Below are 22,085 nucleotides of genomic sequence, written 5' to 3' on the forward strand. Positions count from 1 at the left end.
CTCATCACCCCCCCTCTGACCACTCCTCCTCTCAGGGTCCGCTCATCACCGCCCCTCTGACCACTCCTCCTCTCAGGGTCCGCTCATCACCTCCCCTCTGACCACTCCTCCTCTCAGGGTCCGCTCATCACCCCCCCTCTGACCACTCCTCCTCTCAGGGTCCGCTCATCACCGCCCCTCTGACCACTCCTCCTCTCAGGGTCCGCTCATCACCTCCCCTCTGACCACTCCTCCTCTCAGGGTCCGCTCATCACCGCCCCTCTGACCACTCCTCCTCTCAGGGTCCGCTCATCACCCCCCCTCTGACCACTCCTCCTCTCAGGGTCCGCTCATCACCGCCCCTCTGACCACTCCTCCTCTCAGGGTCCGCGGTATAGAATGTATCACCTGCACTGATGACGTCACACGCACGGCACGCTCCGCTCTGTCCAGCTTATCTTCCCGCCAGTGGCAGCCACGTGACGTCATGACGTTATCCTGCGCAGCCAATCAGCAGTCGCGTCTCTGGTGACGTCCCGTGGCGGCAGTGACCGCGGTAAACACGAAGCTGCTCCTGTGATGCCGATCCGCGCCCAGTGCTCCATCTGCTCCGACTTCCTGGATCACCTCAGCGATGTGGCGGCCATCCACTGCGGGCACACGTTCCATCAGCTGTGGTACCGGCGGGCATGTGTGCGCCCGGAATATACTCCCCCTCCCCGGTGTAACGTGTGCGCCCGGAATATAGTCCCCCCTCCCCGGTGTAACGTGTGCGCCCGGAATATAGTCCCCCCTCCCCGGTGTAACGTGTGCGCCCGGAATATAGTCCCCATCCCCCCCCTGTGTAATGTGTGCGCCCGGAATATATCCCCCCCCCCGGTGTAATGTGTGCGCCCGGAATATAGTCCCCCCCCCGGTGTAACGTGTGCGCCCGGAATATACTCCCCCTCCCCGGTGTAACGTGTGCGCCCGGAATATAGTCCCCCTCCCCGGTGTAATGTGTGCGCCCGGAATATATTACCCCCCCTCCCCCCGGTGTAATGTGTGCGCCCGGAATATATTACCCCCCCTCCCCCCGGTGTAATGTGTGCGCCCGAAATATACTCCCCCTCCCCCCGGTGTAACGTGTGCGCCCGGAATATAGTCCCCCTCCCCCCGGTGTAATGTGTGTACCCGGAATATACTCCCCCCGGTGTAACGTGTGCGCCCGGAATATACTCCCCCCCGGTGTAATGTGTGCGCCCGGAATATACTCCCCCTCCTCCCGGTGTAACGTGTGCGCCCGGAATATATCCCCCCGGTGTAATGTGTGCGCCCGGAATATAGTCCCCCTCCCCCCGGTGTAACGTGTGCGCCCGGAATATATCCCCCCCGGTGTAATGTGTGCGCCCGGAATATAGTCCCCCTCCCCCCGGTGTAATGTGTGCGCCCGGAATATATCCCCCCCCCCGTGTGTAATGTGTGCGCCTGGAATATATCCCCCCCCCGTGTGTAATGTGTGCGCCCGGAATATATCCCCCCGTGTGTAATGTGTGCGCCTGGAATATATCCCCCCCCCCCCCCGTGTGTAATGTGTGCGCCCGGAATATATCCCCCCCCCCCCTGTGTAATGTGTGCGCCCAGAATATATCTCCCCCCGGTGTAATGTGTGCGCCCGGAATATATCCCCCCCCCCTGTGTAATGTGTGCGCCCAGAATATATCTCCCCCCGGTGTAATGTGTGCGCCCGGAATATATCTCCCCCCGGTGTAACGTGTGCGCCCGGAATATACTCCCCCTCCCCCCGGTGTAATGTGTGCGCCCGGAATATACTCCCCCTCCCCCCGGTGTAACGTGTGCGCCCGGAATATATCCCCCCCCCCGGTGTAATGTGTGCGCCCGGAATATATCCCCCCCCCCCCCCGGTGTAATGTGTGCGCCCGGAATATATCCCCCCCCCCCCCCCCTGTGTAATGTGTGCGCCCAGAATATAGTCCCCCTCCCCCCGGTGTAACGTGTGCGCCCGGAATATATTCCCCCCCCCCCCCTGTGTAATGTGTGCGCCCGGAATATATCTCTCCCCCCCCCCCCCTGTGTAATGTGTGCGCCCGGAAAATATTCCCCCCCCCCCTGTGTAATGTGTGTGTCTGGAATATATCCCCCCCCCCTGTGTAATGTGTGCGCCCGGAATATATCCCCCCCCCCCCCCCTGTGTAATGTGTGTGTCTGGAATATATCCCCCCCCCCCTGTGTAATGTGTGCGCCCGGAATATATCCCCCCCCCCCCCGTGTAATGTGTGCGTCTGGAATATATCCCCCCCCCCCCCCCTGTGTAATGTGTGCGCCCGGAATACATCCCCCCCCCTGTGTAATGTGTGCGCCCGGAATATATCCCCCCCCCCCCTGTGTAATGTGTGTGTCTGGAATATATCCCCCCCCCCTGTGTAATGTGTGCGCCCGGAATATATCCCCCCCCCCCTGTGTAATGTTTGCGTCTGGAATATATCCCCCCCCCCCCCTGTGTAATGTGTGCGCCCGGAATACATCCCCCCCCCTGTGTAATGTGTGCGCCCGGAATATATCCCCCCCCCCCCCCCGTGTGTAATGTGTGCGCCCGGAATATATCTCCCCCCCCCCCCCGTGTAATGTGTGCGCTCGGAATATATCCCCCCCCCCTCGTGTGTAATGTGTGCGCCCGGAATATATCCCCCCCTGTGTAATGTGTGCGCCCGGAATATATCTCCCCCCCCCCCCCCCCCTGTGTAATGTGTGTGCCCGGAATATATCCCCCCGTGTGTAATGTGTGCGCCCGGAATATATCCCCCCCCGTGTAATGTGTGTGCCCGGAATATATCCCCCCCTGTGTAATGTGTGCGCCCGGAATATATCTCCCCCCCCCCCCCTGTGTAATGTGTGTGCCCGGAATATATCCCCCCCTGTGTAATGTGTGTGCCCGGAATATATCCCCCCCGTGTAATGTGTGTGCCCGGAATATATCCCCCCCGTGTAATGTGTGCGCCCGTCATATACCCCCCCCCCCCCTGTGTAGTGTGTGGAATACCCCCCCAGCTGTGTCTCCCCCCTCATAGGTTTGTGGGGGCTCTTCCTCTCTCCCCAGCCTGGAGCAGTGGTTCTCCTCCGCCCCGCACCGGACGTGTCCTCAGTGCCGCATCCAGGTGAGTCCCATCCTCCGAGGTCACCGGCCGCTGCTGCCTCCCTGCCCAGTGACGGCCCCTGGTGGCCACCATTAGTAACGCGCTGTCTCACAGGTCAGTAAGCGGCAGATCATACAGAAGCTTTTCTTTGATGTTGGATTGGAGGAAGACGTGACCCTTGACCCCGAGTCCCTGAAGGTACGCCCCTCCCCCGCTCCTATGTATACACGCACGCGCGCGCCAGGAAATAAGAAGCTCTGACTACTTCAACTACACATACAGCCATAATGGGAGACCAGTGTGCCAGCAACATCCACAGAGGAATTTTTATGGCTCTGAGCTGCGGAAGCCAGCAACTCCCTAAAGCCCCTCATTCCCCCTCCCACCTAATACTAGCTATAACTGGTACAGCCGTTCCCAAACTGCATGGGACTCTATTGTTCTTTTAAAGTTATGTATACTGGCACCGATCAGGGCTAGAGATATAAGGATTATATATTCCAGATGTCCACCGAGAGATCTATAGCTCACTGAAACCGCTAGGAGCTAAACCCAACGAGTGCAAGGAGTGGATTTCTCCGTAAGCAGGTCATGTATCTACATTGTGTTTACACTTAAAAGACCCCCCTGACGTGAATATCCTGACCATAGTGTCGTGCTCATACGAGGTTCATACAGTGAGTTATGTATAGAAAAGGGAGGATTCAGCCCTGAGTGAGGTCACCACAGGGGGAGTGCCCTGGTTTTACACTGGAACATGAGTGACACAACAGTCTTCACTAGTCTTTGTTCTGGGTCTAGCTGCGAGACGGGGGTGTAATGCATCTTGATGTGTCCCCTGAGCACACGGTCAGCCATGAGATGAAATGATCTGAATGAAATGTGTTTTTCAACTTTAATCCCATTTTATTTGTAATTGTACTGTACATATGATATTTGTCGTTTTTATAATACCTTTTTATACCTCTGTAAACACTGCCTACCTTTTTTGGAGTAAAATATAAAATTACTAGCTTGTCTCTCCTTGCTCTATAACGTACTGTCACGTCCTCTGAAGTGAATTACGCTACTTATTTGGGTGGGCTCTGGACCCGTTATTAATTAAGAAATCGGAGCTGGAGGCAGCGGATTTGTCCTGTGCGCTTGGGAGGCTTTGTAGCGACTGACGGCGTTGATAATTATTGTTCCCGCCTGAGTGGGAGTTGTTATATTGCCCTTGCTGCACTGTGCCCATTAGCCAGTACAAAGTAAGGCAGCCTTACTGGCGACTAATTATCCTAGGTGCAGTACCCGGTCTGACCTGGGGTAATGAGGGCACCAGAGAGCTGCAAGTTCCAAACCAGAAGTGGGATATAGATAAATCCCCTTCAGAAAGAACCAGGGGAAACCAAACAACCCCGGGTTATGACAAATTGGTGTGAGTGGTGGGGATGGTAAAGGTATCCTCCCCGTGAACTGTGACACCTACACACACACACACACACACACACACACACACACACACACACACACACACACACACACACACACACACACACACACACACACACACACACACACACACACACACACACACACACACACTGTATACCCACATTATACACACGCACACTGTATACCCACATTATACACACGCACACTGTATACCCACATTATACACACACTATATACCCACATTATACACACGCACACTGTATACCCACATTATACACACGCACACTGTATACCCACATTATACACACGCACACTGTATACCCACATTATACACACGCACACTGTATACCCACATTATACACACGCACACTGTATACCCACATTATACACACGCACACTGTATACCCACATTATACACACGCACACTGTATACCCACATTATACACACGCACACTGTATACCCACATTATACACACGCACACTGTATACCCACATTATACACACGCACACTGTATACCCACATTATACACACGCACTGTATACCCACATTATACGCACACTGTATACCCACATTATACACACGCACACTGTATACCCACATTATACACACGCACACTGTATACCCACATTATACACACACACTGTATACCCACATTATACGCACACTGTATACCCACATTATACACACGCACACTGTATACCCACATTATACACACGCACACTGTATACCCACATTATACACACACACTGTATACCCACATTATACGCACACTGTATACCCACATTATACACGCACACTGTATACCCACATTATACACACGCACACTGTATACCCACATTATACACGCACACTGTATACCCACATTATACACACACACTGTATACCCACATTATACACACACACTGTATACCCACATTATACGCACACTGTATACCCACATTATACGCACACTGTATACCCACATTATACGCACACTGTATACCCACATTATACGCACACTGTATACCCACATTATACACGCACGCTGTATACCCACATTATACGCACACTGTATACCCACATTATACGCACACTGTATACCCACATTATACACGCACGCTGTATACCCACATTATACGCACACTGTATACCCACATTATACACGCACGCTGTATACCCACATTATACACACACACTGTATACCCACATTATACGCACACTGTATACCCACATTATACGCACACTGTATACCCACATTATACGCACACTGTATACCCACATTATACGCACACTGTATACCCACATTATACGCACACTGTATACCCACATTATACACGCACGCTGTATACCCACATTATACGCACACTGTATACCCACATTATACGCACACTGTATACCCACATTATACACGCACGCTGTATACCCACATTATACGCACACTGTATACCCACATTATACACGCACGCTGTATACCCACATTATACACGCACGCTGTATACCCACATTATACACGCGCACGCTGTATACCCACATTATACACGCGCACGCTGTATACCCACATTATACACGCACTGTAACGTTACAATCTTCTTCCTCGCTTTACAGAATGAAGTGGATCGGGTAAAGGCGAGTCTACAGCTGAGAGGTGCGTCCTGCAGGGGCCATCATGGAGGTCACACAATATTCCTTTCCACTTAAATGGAGTGTCCACCCCTAGAAATGATTCTACCATAAGCTCGGACCCCTGTGCTGCTGTCTCCAGACCCCGGCGCTGACGCTTCAGATCTCCGTGACAATGTGTCTCTTCTGGAGGGCGCTATACAGTGGGGGAGGGGGTGTGGGGGAGGGGGTGCGGGGGGGGCACAGGGCGGAGGCTGCAGGGGAGTGGAGGCTGCACCACTTCTCAGTGCAGGTGTAGCCTCCTCCCGCCAGTGCAGCCTCCGCTCTTGTGGGCTCCGATCACAGGGGGATAAGGCCGTTCAGATTGGGGGTCTGGAGGTCACTGCTGATCATCCAGCGAGACCACTGCTCAGCCACAGGAGCGCTGTGCACACAACTGTAGACCTTTGTCATTCAGGGGTTAACAATGTTGCTCTTGCAGAGAAGGAAAAGCGGGAAAGTCAGAAGCTGGTGGATTCCCTGCGGGAAATGCTGGAGATCCGGAACGTCACCATAGAAAGTCTCCAGAGGAAGGTGGACGAGCTGGAGATGCTGTGCGCCTCTTTGAAGGTACCAGGGACGGAGTGGCCGCCCTCCTCCTCCTCACCCTCTGCCACTTCATTGTCATTTTCACTGTCCTCCTCCGGCCCGCTCTCTGCCTCCTCTCCTCCGGCCCGCTCTCTGCCTCCTCTCCTCCGGCCCGCTCTCTGCCTCCTCTCCTCCGGCCCGCTCTCTGCCTCCTCTCCTCCGGCCCGCTCTCTGCCTCCTCTCCTCCGGCCCGCTCTCTGCCTCCTCTCCTCCGGCCCGCTCTCTGCCTCCTCTCCTCCGGCCCGCTCTCTGCCTCCTCTCCTCCTGCCCGCTCTCTGCCTCCTCTCCTCCGGCCCGCGCTCTGCCTCCTCTCCTCCGGCCCGCGCTCTGCCTCCTCTCCTCCGGCCCGCGCTCTGCCTCCTCTCCTCCGGCCCGCGCTCTGCCTCCTCTCCTCCGGCCCGCGCTCTGCCTCCTCTCCTCCGGCCCGCTCTCTGCCTCCTCTCCTCCGGCCCGCTCTCTGCCTCCGGCCCGCTCTCTGCCTCCTCGCCTCCGGCCCGCTCTCTGCCTCCTCGCCTCCGGCCCGCTCTCTGCCTCCTCGCCTCCGGCCCGCTCTCTGCCTCCTCGCCTCCGGCCCGCTCTCTGCCTCCTCGCCTCCGGCCCGCTCTCTGCCTCCTCGCCTCCGGCCCGCTCTCTGCCTCCTCGCCTCCGGCCCGCTCTCTGCCTCCTCGCCTCCGGCCCGCTCTCTGCCTCCTCGCCTCCGGCCCGCTCTCTGCCTCCTCGCCTCCGGCCCGCTCTCTGCCTCCTCGCCTCCGGCCCGCTCTCTGCCTCCTCTCCTCCGGCCCGCTCTCTGCCTCCTCTCCTCCGGCCCGCTCTCTGCCTCCTCTCCTCCGGCCCGCTCTCTGCCTCCTCTCCTCCGGCCCGCTCTCTGCCTCCTCTCCTCCGGCCCGCTCTCTGCCTCCTCTCCTCCGGCCCGCTCTCTGCCTCCTCTCCTCCGGCCCGCTCTCTGCCTCCTCTCCTCCGGCCCGCTCTCTGCCTCCTCTCCTCTGGCCCGCTCTCTGCCTCCTCTCCTCCGGCCCGCTCTCTGCCTCCTCTCCTCCGGCCCGCTCTCTGCCTCCTCTCCTCCGGCCCGCTCTCTGCCTCCTCTCCTCCGGCCCGCTCTCTGCCTCCTCTCCTCCGGCCCGCGCTCTGCCTCCTCTCCTCCGGCCCGCGCTCTGCCTCCTCTCCTCCGGCCCGCGCTCTGCCTCCTCTCCTCCGGCCCGCGCTCTGCCTCCTCTCCTCCGGCCCGCGCTCTGCCTCCTCTCCTCCGGCCCGCGCTCTGCCTCCTCGCCTCCGGCCCGCTCTCTGCCTCCTCGCCTCCGGCCCGCTCTCTGCCTCCTCGCCTCCGGCCCGCTCTCTGCCTCCTCGCCTCCGGCCCGCTCTCTGCCTCCTCGCCTCCGGCCCGCTCTCTGCCTCCTCGCCTCCGGCCCGCTCTCTGCCTCCTCTCCTCCGGCCCGCGCTCTGCCTCCTCTCCTCCGGCCCGCGCTCTGCCTCCTCGCCTCCGGCCCGCTCTCTGCCTCCTCGCCTCCGGCCCGCTCTCTGCCTCCTCGCCTCCGGCCCGCTCTCTGCCTCCTCGCCTCCGGCCCGCTCTCTGCCTCCTCGCCTCCGGCCCGCTCTCTGCCTCCTCGCCTCCGGCCCGCTCTCTGCCTCCTCGCCTCCGGCCCGCTCTCTGCCTCCTCGCCTCCGGCCCGCTCTCTGCCTCCTCGCCTCCGGCCCGCTCTCTGCCTCCGGCCCGCTCCCCGCCGCCTCTTCCTTTTCGCCTCTTCTCTATTTTAGAGACAGATGAATTTCTTTGATCTGCAACAATCGGAGACAAAAGCTGCGAAGGAGGAAGCGCGACGCCTGCGGAACAAGCTGCAGCGGCTTCAGAGGTGGGTGTGGCCATGGGCGGGGCTTCTTGTGTCAGCAGTGCTAACCAATCATCCGTCTGTCTGTCACAGCATTGAAGTTCTGCTCCAATCTCAGCGACCGGAGGTGGAGACCATGATCCGAGATATCGGCTCCGGAGCCGCCGCCGTGGAGCAACTGGCCATATACTGCGTGTCACTAAAGAAGTAAGCTGCTGACAATCACTGCACCAGCAGAATAGTGAGTGCAGCTCTGGGGTATAATACAGGAGGTAACTCAGGATCAGTAATGTAATGTATGTACACAGTGACTGCACCAGCAGAATAGTGAGTGCAGCTCTGGGGTATAATACAGGATGTAACTCAGGATCAGTAATGTAATGTATGTACACAGTGACTGCACCAGCAGAATAGTGAGTGCAGCTCTGGAGTATAATACAGGACGTAACTCAGGATCAGTAATGTAATGTATGTACACAGTGACTGCACCAGCAGAATAGTGAGTGCAGCTCTGGGGTATAATACAGGATGTAACTCAGGATCAGTAATGTAATGCATGTACACAGTGACTGCACCAGCAGAATAGTGAGTGCAGCTCTGGGGTATAATACAGGATGTAACTCAGGATCAGTAATGTAATGTATCTACTGTTGTGAATTCCGTTCTCGGGCTCCCTCCTGTGGTCATGAATGATACTTTGGTTATTTCTGCTCTTGGACACCCTCTGGTGGCTTTGAGTGGAACTGCTGGTTCTGAGGTTGCTTTCTCAGCTGCCCCCGTTTATTGCTGCTGCTGGCTTCCCTATTTAACTCTGCCCAGGTCGTTAGTTCATGCCAGCTGTCAATGTCTCAGTACTGGTTCAGATCTCTTGGATTTCTCAGATGACCTGTCTACTCCAGCAGAAGCGAAGTCCTCGCTAGTCCATTTGCTGTTCATTGGTTTTTGAATATATTTCTCAGTACATGCTATGTTTCTAGTCCAGCTTGCTATTATGATATTTCCTTGCTAGCTGGAAGCTCTGGGGGTGCAGAGCTGCACCTCCACACCGTGAGTTGGTGTGGAGGTCTTTTTGCACACTCTGCGTGGTTTTTGTAGTTTTTTATACTGACCCCATGGTTCCCTTTCCTATCCTCTGTCTTTCTAGAGAAGATTCGGCCTCCTTTGCTAAAATCTGTTTCATTCCTGTGTTTGTTACTTCCTCTTAACTCACAGTCAATATTTGTGGGGGGCTACCTTTACTTTGGGGAATTTCTCTGAGGCAAGGTAGGCTGCTATTTCTATCTTTAGGGGTAGTTAGCTCTTAGGCTGTGAAGAGGCGTCTAGGGAGAGTTAGGTACGCTCCACGGCTATTTCTAGTGTGTGTGATAGGATTAGGGATTGCGGTCAGTAGAGTTACCACTTCCTCAGAGCTTGTCCCAGGTTTTTCCATTTTAACAATCAGGTCATTTCGGGTGCTCCTAACCACCAGGTCCATAACAGTACAGCTGGTCAACAAAGTGTTAATGCATCTCAAAAGAGGGATAAGAAGTTCTGAGTCATTTTTTTTTTCTTTGCAGCTTGTTTTGTCTTTCATTTCCCCTTAACCTCTGGGTGGTTCAGGACTCAGGTGTAGATATGGATATTCAGGGTTTGTCCTCTTGTGTGGATCATCTCACTGCAAGGGTACAAAGTATTCAAGATTATGTAGTTCAGAATCCGATGTTAGAGCCTAGAATTCCAATTCCTGATTTGTTTTCTGGGGATAGATCTAAGTTTCTGAATTTCAAAAATAATTGCAGACTGTTTCTTGCTCTGAAACCCCGCTCCTCTGGTGACCCCATTCAGCAAGTGAAAATCATTATTTCTTTGTTGCGTGGCGACCCTCAAGACTGGGCATTCTCCCTTGCGCCAGGAGATCCTGCATTGCTTAATGTAGATGCGTTTTTTCTGGCGCTTGGATTGCTTTATGACGAACCGAATTCAGTGGATCAGGCAGAGAAAATCTTGCTAGCTTTGTGTCAGGGTCAGGATGAAGCGGAGATATATTGTCAGAAGTTTAGAAAATGGTCTGTGCTTACTCAATGGAATGAGTGTGCCCTGGCAGCAATTTTTAGAAAGGGTCTTTCTGAAGCCCGTAAGGATGTTATGGTGGGGTTCCCCACGCCCGCTGGTCTGAATGAATCAATGTCCTTGGCCATCCAAATTGATCAGCGTTTGCGCGAGCGCAAAATTGTGCACCATTTGGCGGTGTCCTCTGAGCAGAGGCCTGAGCTTATGCAATGTGATAGAACTTTGACCAGAACTGAACGGCAAGAACACAGACGTCAGAATAGGCTGTGTTTTTACTGTGGTGACTCCACTCATGCTATCTCTGATTGTCCTAAACGCACTAAGCGGTTCGCTAGGTCTGTCACCATTAGTACTGTACAGCCTAAATTTCTTTTGTCTGTTACTTTGATTTGCTCTTTGTCATCCTACTCGGTTATGGCATTTGTGGATTCAGGCGCTGCCCTGAATTTGATGGACTTGGAGTTTGCCAGACGCTGTGTTTTTTTCTTGGAGCCCTTGCAGTATCCTATTCCATTGAGAGGAATTGATGCTACGCCGTTGGCCAAGAATAAACCTCAGTACTGGACTCAGCTGACCATGTGCATGGCTCCTGCGCATCAGGAAAATATCCGCTTTTTGGTGTTGCATAATTTGCATGATGTGGTCGTGTTGGGTTTGCCATGGTTACAGGTTCATAATCCAGTACTGGATTGGAAATCAATGTCTGTGTCTAGTTGGGGTTGTCAAGGGGTACATAGTGATGTTCTTTGATGACAATTTCTTCTTCCACTCCTTCTGAAGTCCGAGTTTCTGTCGGATTACCGGGATGTATTTGATGAGCCCAAATCCAGTTCCCTGCCCCCTCATAGGGACTGTGATTGTGCTATTAATTTGATTCCTGGTAGTAAGTTCCCTAAGGGCCGACTTTTCAATTTATCTGTACCAGAGCATGCCGCTATGCAGAGCTATATAAAGGAGTCCTTGGAGAAAGGGCATATTCGCCCGTCTTCATCACCGTTGGGAGCAGGGTTCTTTTTTGTGGCCAAGAAGGATGGTTCTCTGAGACCCTGTATAGATTACCGCCTTCTCAATAAGATCACGGTCAAATTTCAGTACCCTTTGCCTCTGCTGTCTGATTTGTTTGCTCGGATTAAGGGGGCCATTTGGTTCACCAAGATAGATCTTCGAGGGGCGTATAACCTTGTGCGTATTAAACAGGGCGATGAATGGAAAACAGCATTTAATACGCCCGAAGGCCATTTTCAGTACCTGGTGATGCCATTCGGGCTTTCTAATGCTCCATCTGTGTTTCAGTCCTTTATGCATGACATCTTCCGGAAGTATCTGGATAGGTTCATGATTGTATATTTGGATGATATTTTGGTCTTTTCGGACGATTGGGAGTCTCATGTGAAGCAGGTCAGGAGGGTATTCCAGGTCCTTCGTGCTAATTCCTTGTTTGTGAAGGGGTCTAAATGTCTCTTCAGAGTTGAGAAGGTTTCCTTTTTGGGCTTCATTTTTTCCCCTTCTACTATCGAGATGGATCCTGTTAAAGTTCAGGCCATTTATGATTGGACTTAACCTACATCTGTGAAGAGTCTTCAGAAGTTCCTGGGCTTTGCTAATTTTTACCGTCGCTTCATCGCTAATTTTTCTAGTGTGGTTAAACCTTTGACTGATTTGACCAAGAAAGGCGCTGATGTTGTGAACTGGTCCTCTGCAGCCGTTGAGGCTTTTCAGGAGCTGAAACGTCGTTTTACTTCGGCCCCTGTGTTGCGTCAGCCGGATGTTTCTCTGCCTTTTCAGGTCGAGGTTGATGCTTCTGAGATTGGGGCAGGGGCCGTTTTGTCTCAGAGAAGTTCTGATGGCTCTTTGATGAAACCGTGTGCCTTCTTTTCTCGAAAGTTTTCGCCTGCTGAACGCAATTATGATGTCGGCAATCGGGAGTTGTTGGCTATGAAGTGGGCATTTGAGGAGTGGCGACATTGGCTTGAAGGAGCCAAGCATCGCGTTGTGGTGTTGACCGATCATAAGAATCTGATTTACCTCGAGTCTGCCAGACGGCTGAATCCTAGACAAGCTCGGTGGTCTCTGTTTTTCTCCCGTTTCGATTTTGTGGTCTCGTACCTTCCGGGTTCTAAGAATGTGAAGGCGGATGCCCTTTCTAGGAGTTTTTTGCCTGATTCTCCTGGAGTCCCTGAGCCGGCTGGTATTCTCAGAGGGGGTGATTCTTTCTGCCATCTCCCCTGATTTACGGCGGGTGCTGCAGGAGTTTCAGGCTGATAAACCTGACCGCTGCCCAGTGGGGAAACTGTTTGTCCCTGATAGATGGACTAGCAGGGTAATTTCTGAGGTTCATTGTTCGGTGTTGGCCGGTCATCCTGGGATTTTTGGTACCAGAGATTTGGTGGCGAGGTCCTTTTGGTGGCCTTCCTTGTCGCGGGATGTGCGTTCTTTTGTGCAGTCCTGTGGGACCTGTGCTCGGGCTAAGCCTTGCTGTTCTCGTGCCAGCGGTTTGCTTTTGCCTTTGCCGGTCCCGAAGAGGCCTTGGACGCATATTTCCGTGGATTTCATTTCTGATCTTCCTGTCTCTCAGAAGATGTCGGTTATCTGGGTGGTTTGTGACCGGTTTTCTAAGATGGTTCATTTGGTGCCTTTGCCTAAATTGCCTTCCTCCTCTGATTTGGTTCCATTATTTTTCCAGCATGTGGTTCGTTTGCATGGCATTCCGGAGAACATTGTGTCGGACAGAGGTTCCCAGTTTGTCTCTAGGTTTTGGCGGGCCTTTTGTGCTAAAATGGGCATTGATTTGTCTTTTTCTTCAGCGTTCCATCCTCAGACAAATGGCCAAACCGAACGAACCAATCAGACTTTGGAAACCTATCTGAGATGTTTTGTTTCTGCTGATCAGGATGATTGGGTGGCTTTCTTGCCATTGGCCGAGTTCGCCCTTAATAATCGGGCCAGTTCTGCTACTTTGGTTTCGTCTTTTTTTTGTAATTCTGGTTTTCATCCTCGTTTTTCTTCAGGGCAGGTTGAGCCTTCTGACTGTCCTGGTGTGGATTCTGTAGTGGACAGGTTGCAGCAAATTTGGACTCACGTAGTGGACAATTTGACGTTGTCTCAGGAGAAGGCGCAACGTTTTGCTAACCGCCGTTGCTGTGTTGGTCCCCGACTTCGTGTTGGGGATTTGGTTTGGTTATCTTCTCGTTATGTTCCTATGAAGGTTTCGTCTCCTAAGTTTAAGCCTCGTTTCATTGGTCCTTATAAGATTTCTGAGATTATCAATCCTGTGTCGTTTCGTTTGGCCCTTCCAGCTTCTTTTGCCATCCATAATGTGTTCCATAGGTCGTTGTTGCGGAGATACGTGGCGCCTATGGTTCCTTCCGTTGATCCTCCTGCTCCAGTGTTGGTTGAGGGGGAGTTTGAGTATGTGGTGGAGAAGATTTTAGATTCTCGTATTTCGAGACGGAAGCTTCAGTACCTGGTTAAATGGAAGGGCTATGGTCAGGATGATAATTCCTGGGTTGTTGCCTCCGATGTCCATGCTGCCGATTTGGTTCGTGCCTTTCATTTGGCTCGTCCTGATCGGCCTGGGGGCTCTGGTGAGGGTTCGGTGACCCCTCCTCAAGGGGGGGGTACTGTTGTGAATTCCGTTCTCGGGCTCCCTCCTGTGGTCGTGAATGGTACTTTGGTGAGTTCTGTCCTTGGACACCCTCTGGTGGCTTTAAGTGGAACTGCTGATCTTTGAGGTTGGCATTCTCAGCTGCCCTCGTTTATTGCTGCTGCTGGCTTCCCTATTTAACTCTGCCCAGGTCGTTAGTTCATGCCAGCTGTCAATGTCTCAGTACTGGTTCAGATCTCTCTTGGATTTCTCAGATGACCTGTCTACTCCAGCAGAAGCTAAGTCCTCGCTAGTCCATTTGCTGTTCATTGGTTTTTGAATATATTTCTCAGTACATGCTATGTTTCTAGTTCAGCTTGCTATTATGATATTTCCTTGCTAGCTGGAAGCTCTGGGGGTGCAGAGCTGCACCTCCACACCGTGAGTCGGTGTGGAGGTCTTTTTGCACACTCTGCGTGGTTTTTGTAGTTTTTAATACTGACCGCATAGTTCCCTTTCCTATCCTCTGTCTGTCTAGAGAAGATTCAGCCTCCTTTGCTAAAATCTGTTTCATTCCTGTGTTTGTTACTTCCTCTTAACTCTCAGTCAATATTTGTAGGGGGCTACCTTTACTTTGGGGAATTTCTCTGAGGCAAGGTAGGCTGCTATTTCTATCTTTAGGGGTAGTTAGCTCTTAGGCTGTGAAGAGGCATCTAGGGAGAGTTAGGTACGCTCCACGGCTATTTCTAGTGTGTGTGATAGGATTAGGGATTGCGGTCAGTAGAGTTACCACTTCCTCAGAGCTTGTCCCAGGTTTTTCCATTTTAACCATCAGGTCATTTCGGGTGCTCCTAACCACCAGGTCCATAACAATCTACACAGTGACTGCACCAGCAGAATAGTGACTGCAGCTCTGGGGTATAATACAGGAGGTAACTCAGGATCAGTAATGTAATGTAAGTACACAGTGACTGCACCAGCAGAATAGTGAGTGCAGCTCTGGGGTATAATACAGGATGTAACTCAGGATCAGTAATGTAATGTATGTACACAGTGACTGCACCAGCAGACTAGTGAGTGCAGCTCTGGAGTATAATACAGGAGGCAACTCAGGATCAGTAATGTAATGTATGTACACAGTGACTGCACCAGCAGAATAGTGAGTGCAGCTCTGGAGTATAATACAGGATGTAACTCAGGATCAGTAATGTATGTACACAGTGACTGCACCAGCAGAATAGTGAGTGCAGCTCTGGAGTATAATACAGGATATAACTCAGGATCAGTAATGTAATGTATGTACACAGTGACTGCACCAGCAGAATAGTGAGTGCAGCTCTGGGTATAATACAGGATGTAACTCAGGATCAGTAATGTAATGTATGTACACAGTGACTGCACCAGCAGAATAGTGAGTGCAGCTCTGGGGTATAATACAGGATGTAACTCAGGATCAGTAATGTAATGTATGTACACAGTGACTGCACCAGCAGAATAGTGAGTGCAGCTCTGGAGTATAATACAGGAGGTAACTCAGGATCAGTAATGTATGTACACAGTGACTGCACCAGCAGAATAGTGAGTGCAGCTCTGGAGTATAATACAGGATGTAACTCAGGATCAGTAATGTAATGTATGCACATAGTGACTGCTCCAGCAGAATAGTGAGTGCAGCTCTGGGGTATAATACAGGATGTAACTCAGGATCAGTAATGTAATGTATGTACGCAGTGACTGCACCAGCAGAATAGTGAGTGCAGCTCTGGGGTATAATACAGGGTGTAACTCAGGATCAGTAATGTATGTACACAGTGACTGCACCAGCAGAATAGTGAGTGCAGCTCTGGGGTATAATACAGGATGTAACTCAGGATCAGTAAAGTAATGTATGTACACAGTGACTGCACCAGCAGAATAGTGAGTGCAGCTCTGGGGTAAAATGCAGGAGGTAACTCAGGATCAGTAATGTAATGTATGTACACAGTGACTGCACCAGCAGAATAGTGAGTGCAGCTCTGGGGTATAATACAGGATGTAACTCAGGATCAGTAATGTAATGTATGTACACAGTGACTGCACCAGCAGAATAGTGAGCGCAGCTCTGGAGTATAATACAGGATGTAACTCAGGATCAGTAATGTAATGTATGTACACAGTGACTGCACCAGCAGAATAGTGAGTGCAGCTCTGGAGTATAATACAGGATGTAACTCAGGATCAGTAATGTAATGTGTGTACACAGTGACTGCACCAGCAGAATAGTGAGCGCAGCTCTGGAGTATAATACAGGATGTAACTCAGGATCAGTAATGTAATGTATGTACACAGTGACTGCACCAGCAGAATAGTGAGTGCAGCTCTGGGGTATAATACAGGATGTAACTCAGGATCAGTAATGTAATGTATGTACACAGTGACTGCACCAGCAGAATAGTGAGTGCAGCTCTGGGGTATAATACTGCATGTAACTCAGGATAAGTAATGTAATGTATGTACACAGTGACTGCACCAGCAGAATAGTGAGTGCAGCTCTGGGGTATAATACAGGATGTAACTCAGGATCAGTAATGTAATGTATGTACACAGTGACTGCACCAGCAGAATAGTGAGTGCAGCTCTGGGGTATAATACAGGATGTAACTCAGGATCAGTAATGTAATGTATGTACACAGTGACTGCACCAGCAGAATAGTGAGTGCAGCTCTGGGGTATAATACAGGATGTAACTCAGGATCAGTAATGTAATGTATGTACACAGTGACTGCACCAGCAGAATAGTGAGTGCAGCTCTGGGGTATAATGGAGGACATGTAATGTAATGTGGTGGTTTTCAGGGTGGGCTCCTGGAGGGTCGGATCTTCTCGTCTCCGGTACATGCTGATAGTTATTACGCTCTCGCCCGCGCAGGTTGATGGAGGGCCGGATGCGTTGTATAAACAGTTTACCTTTCCTCCCTAGTTGACTCCGGATGTGTCTCTGGTGTCTGCCGTTCGGGGGTCGCGGGGTCAGCAGAGACTCGTTAATATAAATAATTTATTTTAGCACAGGACGAGCGGCTGGGCATTAGAAGCAGATGGGGACGCGCTGCTGCTCGCTGTCTGGGGGGCTTGCTCTGGGGGGCTTGCTCTGGTTTTGGACTCCCCTCACCTCGTGCTTTTAACCTCTTCCTTTCCTTCTGTGTTTAGGGAATATGAGAATCTGAAAGACGTTCGGAAATCGTCCTCTGAGATGATGGAGAAGCTGAAGAAGGAGCTGTTCTCCTCTAATCACAAGGTCTGTGCTCCGGGGTCCGGAGGGGCTTCTGTATACCGCGGCCGCTCAGCTGTCATGGAGTCTCCACAGTGTGTGCTGCGTGACGGTATCGGGTGGGTACAGGATGCAGCGTGTCACACATTGGAGCACAGGCTCTGCATGAAATGGGGGGGGGGGGGGGGGGGAGTGTCACAGAGGCTTCAGTTGGGGGGTCTCGATGTCACACGGGTGCCGTTCTCTGGGGGGTCGCGGTGTCACACGGGTGCCGTTCTCTGGGGGGTCGCGGTGTCACACGGGTGCCGTTCTCTGGGGGGTCGCGGTGTCACACGGTGCCGTTCTCTGGGGTGTTACATGGGGGGTCGCTGTTTCACGCGGGTGCCGTTCTCTGGGGTGTTACATGGGGTCGTGGTGTTACGTGGGGGGTCGCGGTGTCACACGGGTGCCGTTCTCTGTGGGGGGTCGCGGTGTCACATGGGTGCCGTTCTCTGGGGTGTTACGTGGGGGGTCGCGGTGTCACACGGGTGCTGTTCTCAGGGGTGGTACATGGGGGGTCGCTGTGTCACACGGGTGCCGTTCTCTGGGGTGTTACGTGGGGGGTCGCTGTGTCACACGGGTGCCGTTCTCTGGGGTGTTACGTGGGGGGTCGTGGTGTCACACGGGTGCCGTTCTCTGGGGTGTTACGTGGGGGGTCGTGGTGTCACACGGGTGCCGTTCTCTGGGGTGTTACGTGGGGGGTCGCGGTGTCACACGGGGGCACAGTACACGCAGCTCATCACAGGTTTGGGTTTTTTCTCCACCGCCCATAATACTTCGTGTATTGATGCGCTGGTGACTTGGCTCTGCAGGAACAGCTGGGCACCAGGGTGTCATGGCCGCCGCGCGCTGAGTTTCGCCTGGTTTCTTCCCCCTCTTAGGTCCAGATGGCGGAGCAGGAGCGGGGCAGGGCCCGGGAAGAGCTCGGGGCCGCACAGAAAGAGCTGGAGAACGCAGACAGGGAAATCCTGGTGAGATCTGGGGCCATCACTAGTGAGCAGCGCTGCCACCTGGTGGCTGACTGTGGGGTGTGCAGGTCTGGTTTTGTGTAATGGGGTCCTCTCCGGGGGGACGTTTCTGCGGCTTCTGTCACAATCATGTCGCTGTCTCAGAGTCTGAAGAAGAAGGTGGAGTTCCTGCAGAAGACGCTGAGCTCGCCGACCGCCACTAACGAGGCCATCAGCCGGCTGATATGTGAGAGGTGAGGAGACCCTCGGCGTCCGGGCCAGGTCCACCACGTACTGTGCTCCTGACGCCATGCTCCCTTCCCCCACAGTCCTGCGCCCATCGGTCTGCAGCGGCCGCGGCTCCGTCCTCCGGTGATGGGTGATGACATTAACCTGGAGCTGAGATTTGACGTCAGCACCCCGGAGCCGACCGCACAGAAGGCCGCCATCGCTCCGTGGAAGAAGATCAAGCTGGAGAAGAGCGAGTAAGAAGGCAGCGGACATGACGCTTGTGGGGTCTGCTCCTGGGCGTGGCGGCTCCACGTCGGGCTGGTGGTTACCCCGGCCATCTGTCTGATGCTGGCGGCCATCGCTGCACGTCTGTCCGCTGCGTTCATCATCGGATGTGGCGGGATGCAGTGCCGTTCTGGGGAGTATAATGATTAGTTGCAGTCCATACACATGCTAATGTCTCCCCGTGCGTCACTGCCGGCCGCTGCTCTTCATTTCTTCTCAGTCTAGTGATGGATGTTTCTATGTGGCGTGTCCAGGCCGTAATGGAGTCGCTGCTGGCTGTGAATGATGCCCAGACGACAGGTCACATGAGGCCAATGGGGGGCTACTCTGAGGGGCCCCAGAAGGTTCTCGGCATCTTCCTACACGCGGCTGTCACTTTACTGCAGTGTCTTTTCCTACAGGCCGCCGGCCAGCCAGAATAAGAGCGCTCTGCAGGACTCTAGAGGGTTAATGGTAAGCGTCTGCTCGAGGCGTTAACACTGCTGCGACTCTCATCCTCCCACGTGACGTCGTCTGTTCTCCTTAGAGCCTTGCAGGGAGAATGAACGCAGCGACTGACGAGGAGGAGGAGCAGCTGCCGCGATTTATAAAGAACTCGTTGCTGCACAAGAAACCAATGAGGAGCCTGATCAGTGCGCGGCCGAGCGAGGGCGTCGTGAGTATCTCCGACACATGGGGGTGGCCGAGCGAGGGCGTCGTGAGTATCGACGACACATGGGGGTGGCCGAGCGAGGGCGTCGTATCTCCGACACATTGGGGTGGCCGAGTGAGGGCGTCGTGAGTATCTCCGACACATTGGGGTGGCCGAGCGAGGGTATAGTGCGTATTGCCGGCACATTGGGATGGCCGAGCGAGGGCGTCGTGAGTATCGACGACACATGGGGGTGGCCGAGCGAGGGCGTCGTGAGTATCTCCGACACATGGGGGTGGCCGAGCGAGGGCGTCGTGAGTATCGACGGCACATGGGGGTGGCCGAGCGAGGGCGTCGTGAGTATCAACGGCACATGGGGGTGGCCGAGCGAGGGCGTCGTGAGTATCTCCGACACATGGGGGTGGCCGAGCGAGGGCGTCGTGAGTATCGACGGCACATGGGGGTGGCCGAGCGAGGGCGTCGTGAGTATCAACGGCACATGGGGGTGGCCGAGCGAGGGCGTCGTGAGTATCTCCGACACATGGGGGTGGCCGAGCGAGGGCGTCGTGAGTATCTCCGACACATGGGGGTGGCCGAGCGAAGGTATAGTGCATATTGCTGGCACATGGGGGTGGCCGAGCGAGGGCTTAGGGAGTACTGCTGGCACGTGGAGGTGGCCAAGCGAGGGCATCTTGAGTATCGCTGGGCATGTGGAGGCGGCCGAGCGAGGGCGTAGGGAGTACCGCTGGGCACGTGGAGGTGGCCGAGCGCGGGAGTAGTGTGTACGGCCGGGCATGTGGGGACGCCCAGGCGTCTGGGCATATGTGGGTGGCAGGCACCCTCGTCCATTACACTTGGATGGTTCCGTATATAATGTAAAGCCCGTATCCCGTGCAGATCTGGGTTGTGGCGGCCATATTGTGCTGAGTCGTGTGTTTTCCTTTCAGGTCAGGACCGGATTCGATGGGTTGGGTGGACGCACAAAGTTCATCCAGACGGTATCCTTTACGTGGGGCGGCCATAGCAACCCACCGCCACCCTGACCTCCATTACGTCTTTATTATGCTGCTTCCAGCTCGTGGGCGTCCGGTGTGAGGCCAGATTCGGGTCCGCGCCGTCTGTTCGTGTTGTCAGGGGAAGTCGCCATTAATAGTCTACTACTGATAAAAAAAAAAATTCTTTAACCCTTCGCTGTCAGAGCAGCGTCATCGATATCCGGCCTCTGCCCCCTAAAGTAAAGCGGAAGAAGGTGTCCAGGCCGCCGGCCCCCAGCTCCTCCGCTCAGCCACGACTGGAAGATTACTTAAAGTAAATGATGCCGGAGGATTCTGGACTAACGGAGGAATCGTGACCTCCACGTGGGTATAGAGGTCACTGCACCAAAGGCGAGGATCCTGCGGGAAAGCTGGCCTGCAGCCGTGGCTGCTCACGTGGCTTTCCACATCCTTAATCTGCTCTTATTGGACGGCTGAAGGACTAATGCGTTTTGATGGTCGATAATGTTCCTGCAGGCTGTTACTGTCCATGCTCTGGCCTCTCACCCCCAGTGCCTCTGCGACAACCCTTTACTACTTGGTGGGGTGCCTATGCAGCGGTCCCTCTCCCTCCTAGGCACAGTGCCTGTGCGGCTGCCCCTCTCCCTCATTGGCATGGTGCCTGTGCGGCGGCCCCTCTCCCCCTTGGTGCGGTGCCTGTGCGGCGGCCCCTCCCCCTTGGTGCAGCGGCCCCTCTCCCCCTTGGTGCGGCGCCTTTGCAGCGGTCCCTCTCCCTCCTAGGCACGGTGCCTGTGCGGCGGCCCCTCTCCCCCTTGGTGCTGCGCCTGTGCGGTTCGGGCCCTCTCCCCCTTGGTGCGGTGCCTGTGCTGTTCAGGCCCTCTCCCTCTTTGGTGCGGTGGTCCGCTCACCCCCTTCTATGCATTCCCCATCGGATTGGACAGTGTGGTCGCCCCCGGGGTACACACCCTCGTATTATGAGTGGGGGGGACGGTATATTTTTGGGGTCTATGTGATTTTTATTGTCACTGAAGTTTGTCATGTCTCGTGTTCAGTTTTCTAATAAATGCTTGATGTGACGAGGACATTGAGGGTAATGTTGCCGCCCTGGATTTATCCCACCGTTGGCCCCTGGAGTTGGGGGCTCCAGATTCCTGAAGAAGAATGTGAGGAGTATCACTCCCATCATCTGTGGGGGGGCTGAATCTTACTCCTGGGTGAGTGAAAACTTAGGTAAAAAAAAATAAAGAACTGGGAGCGCAGGTGGTCTTCTCTTCCATCCTCACAGTGGACGGCCATGGAACAAGGAGGTGGAATAAAATTCTGCAGGTGAACAACTGGCTACGTTGATTGTGCCGTCAGCAAGGATTTGGATTTATGGATCATGGAGTGAATTACCTATACAATGGACACTGGAAAAATTGTATTTGGAAGTCGCCTTGCTACACTCATCAGGAGAGCTTTAAACTAGAACAATGTGGGAAG

General features: G+C 53.7%; 1 protein-coding gene across 2 annotated transcripts; it reads left to right on the forward strand.

Annotated features, from left to right (window-relative positions):
- Positions 1-450: 450 nt before the first annotated feature.
- On the forward strand, positions 451-21,685 carry TRAIP (TRAF interacting protein). 2 transcript variants are annotated; one of them, XM_077277178.1, is made up of 15 exons: positions 451-672; positions 3,048-3,134; positions 3,228-3,311; positions 6,133-6,172; positions 6,629-6,756; positions 8,527-8,621; positions 8,691-8,804; positions 17,415-17,502; positions 18,396-18,485; positions 18,627-18,715; positions 18,791-18,946; positions 19,379-19,430; positions 19,504-19,632; positions 20,556-20,606; positions 20,807-21,063. In XM_077277178.1, the coding sequence occupies exons 1-15, from the start codon at positions 559-561 to the stop codon at positions 20,918-20,920; spliced, it is 1,431 nt and encodes a 476-aa protein (XP_077133293.1). In that variant the 5' UTR covers positions 451-558; the 3' UTR covers positions 20,921-21,063. The 2 variants fall into 2 exon arrangements, with proteins under 2 accessions (XP_077133293.1, XP_077133294.1); XM_077277179.1 differs by having other exon boundaries at positions 454-656; positions 3,077-3,134; positions 20,807-21,685.
- Positions 21,686-22,085: the final 400 nt, after the last annotated feature.

The sequence above is a fragment of the Ranitomeya variabilis genome, chromosome 8 (assembly GCF_051348905.1).
Source record: "Ranitomeya variabilis isolate aRanVar5 chromosome 8, aRanVar5.hap1, whole genome shotgun sequence".
NCBI lineage: Eukaryota > Metazoa > Chordata > Amphibia > Anura > Dendrobatidae > Ranitomeya > Ranitomeya variabilis.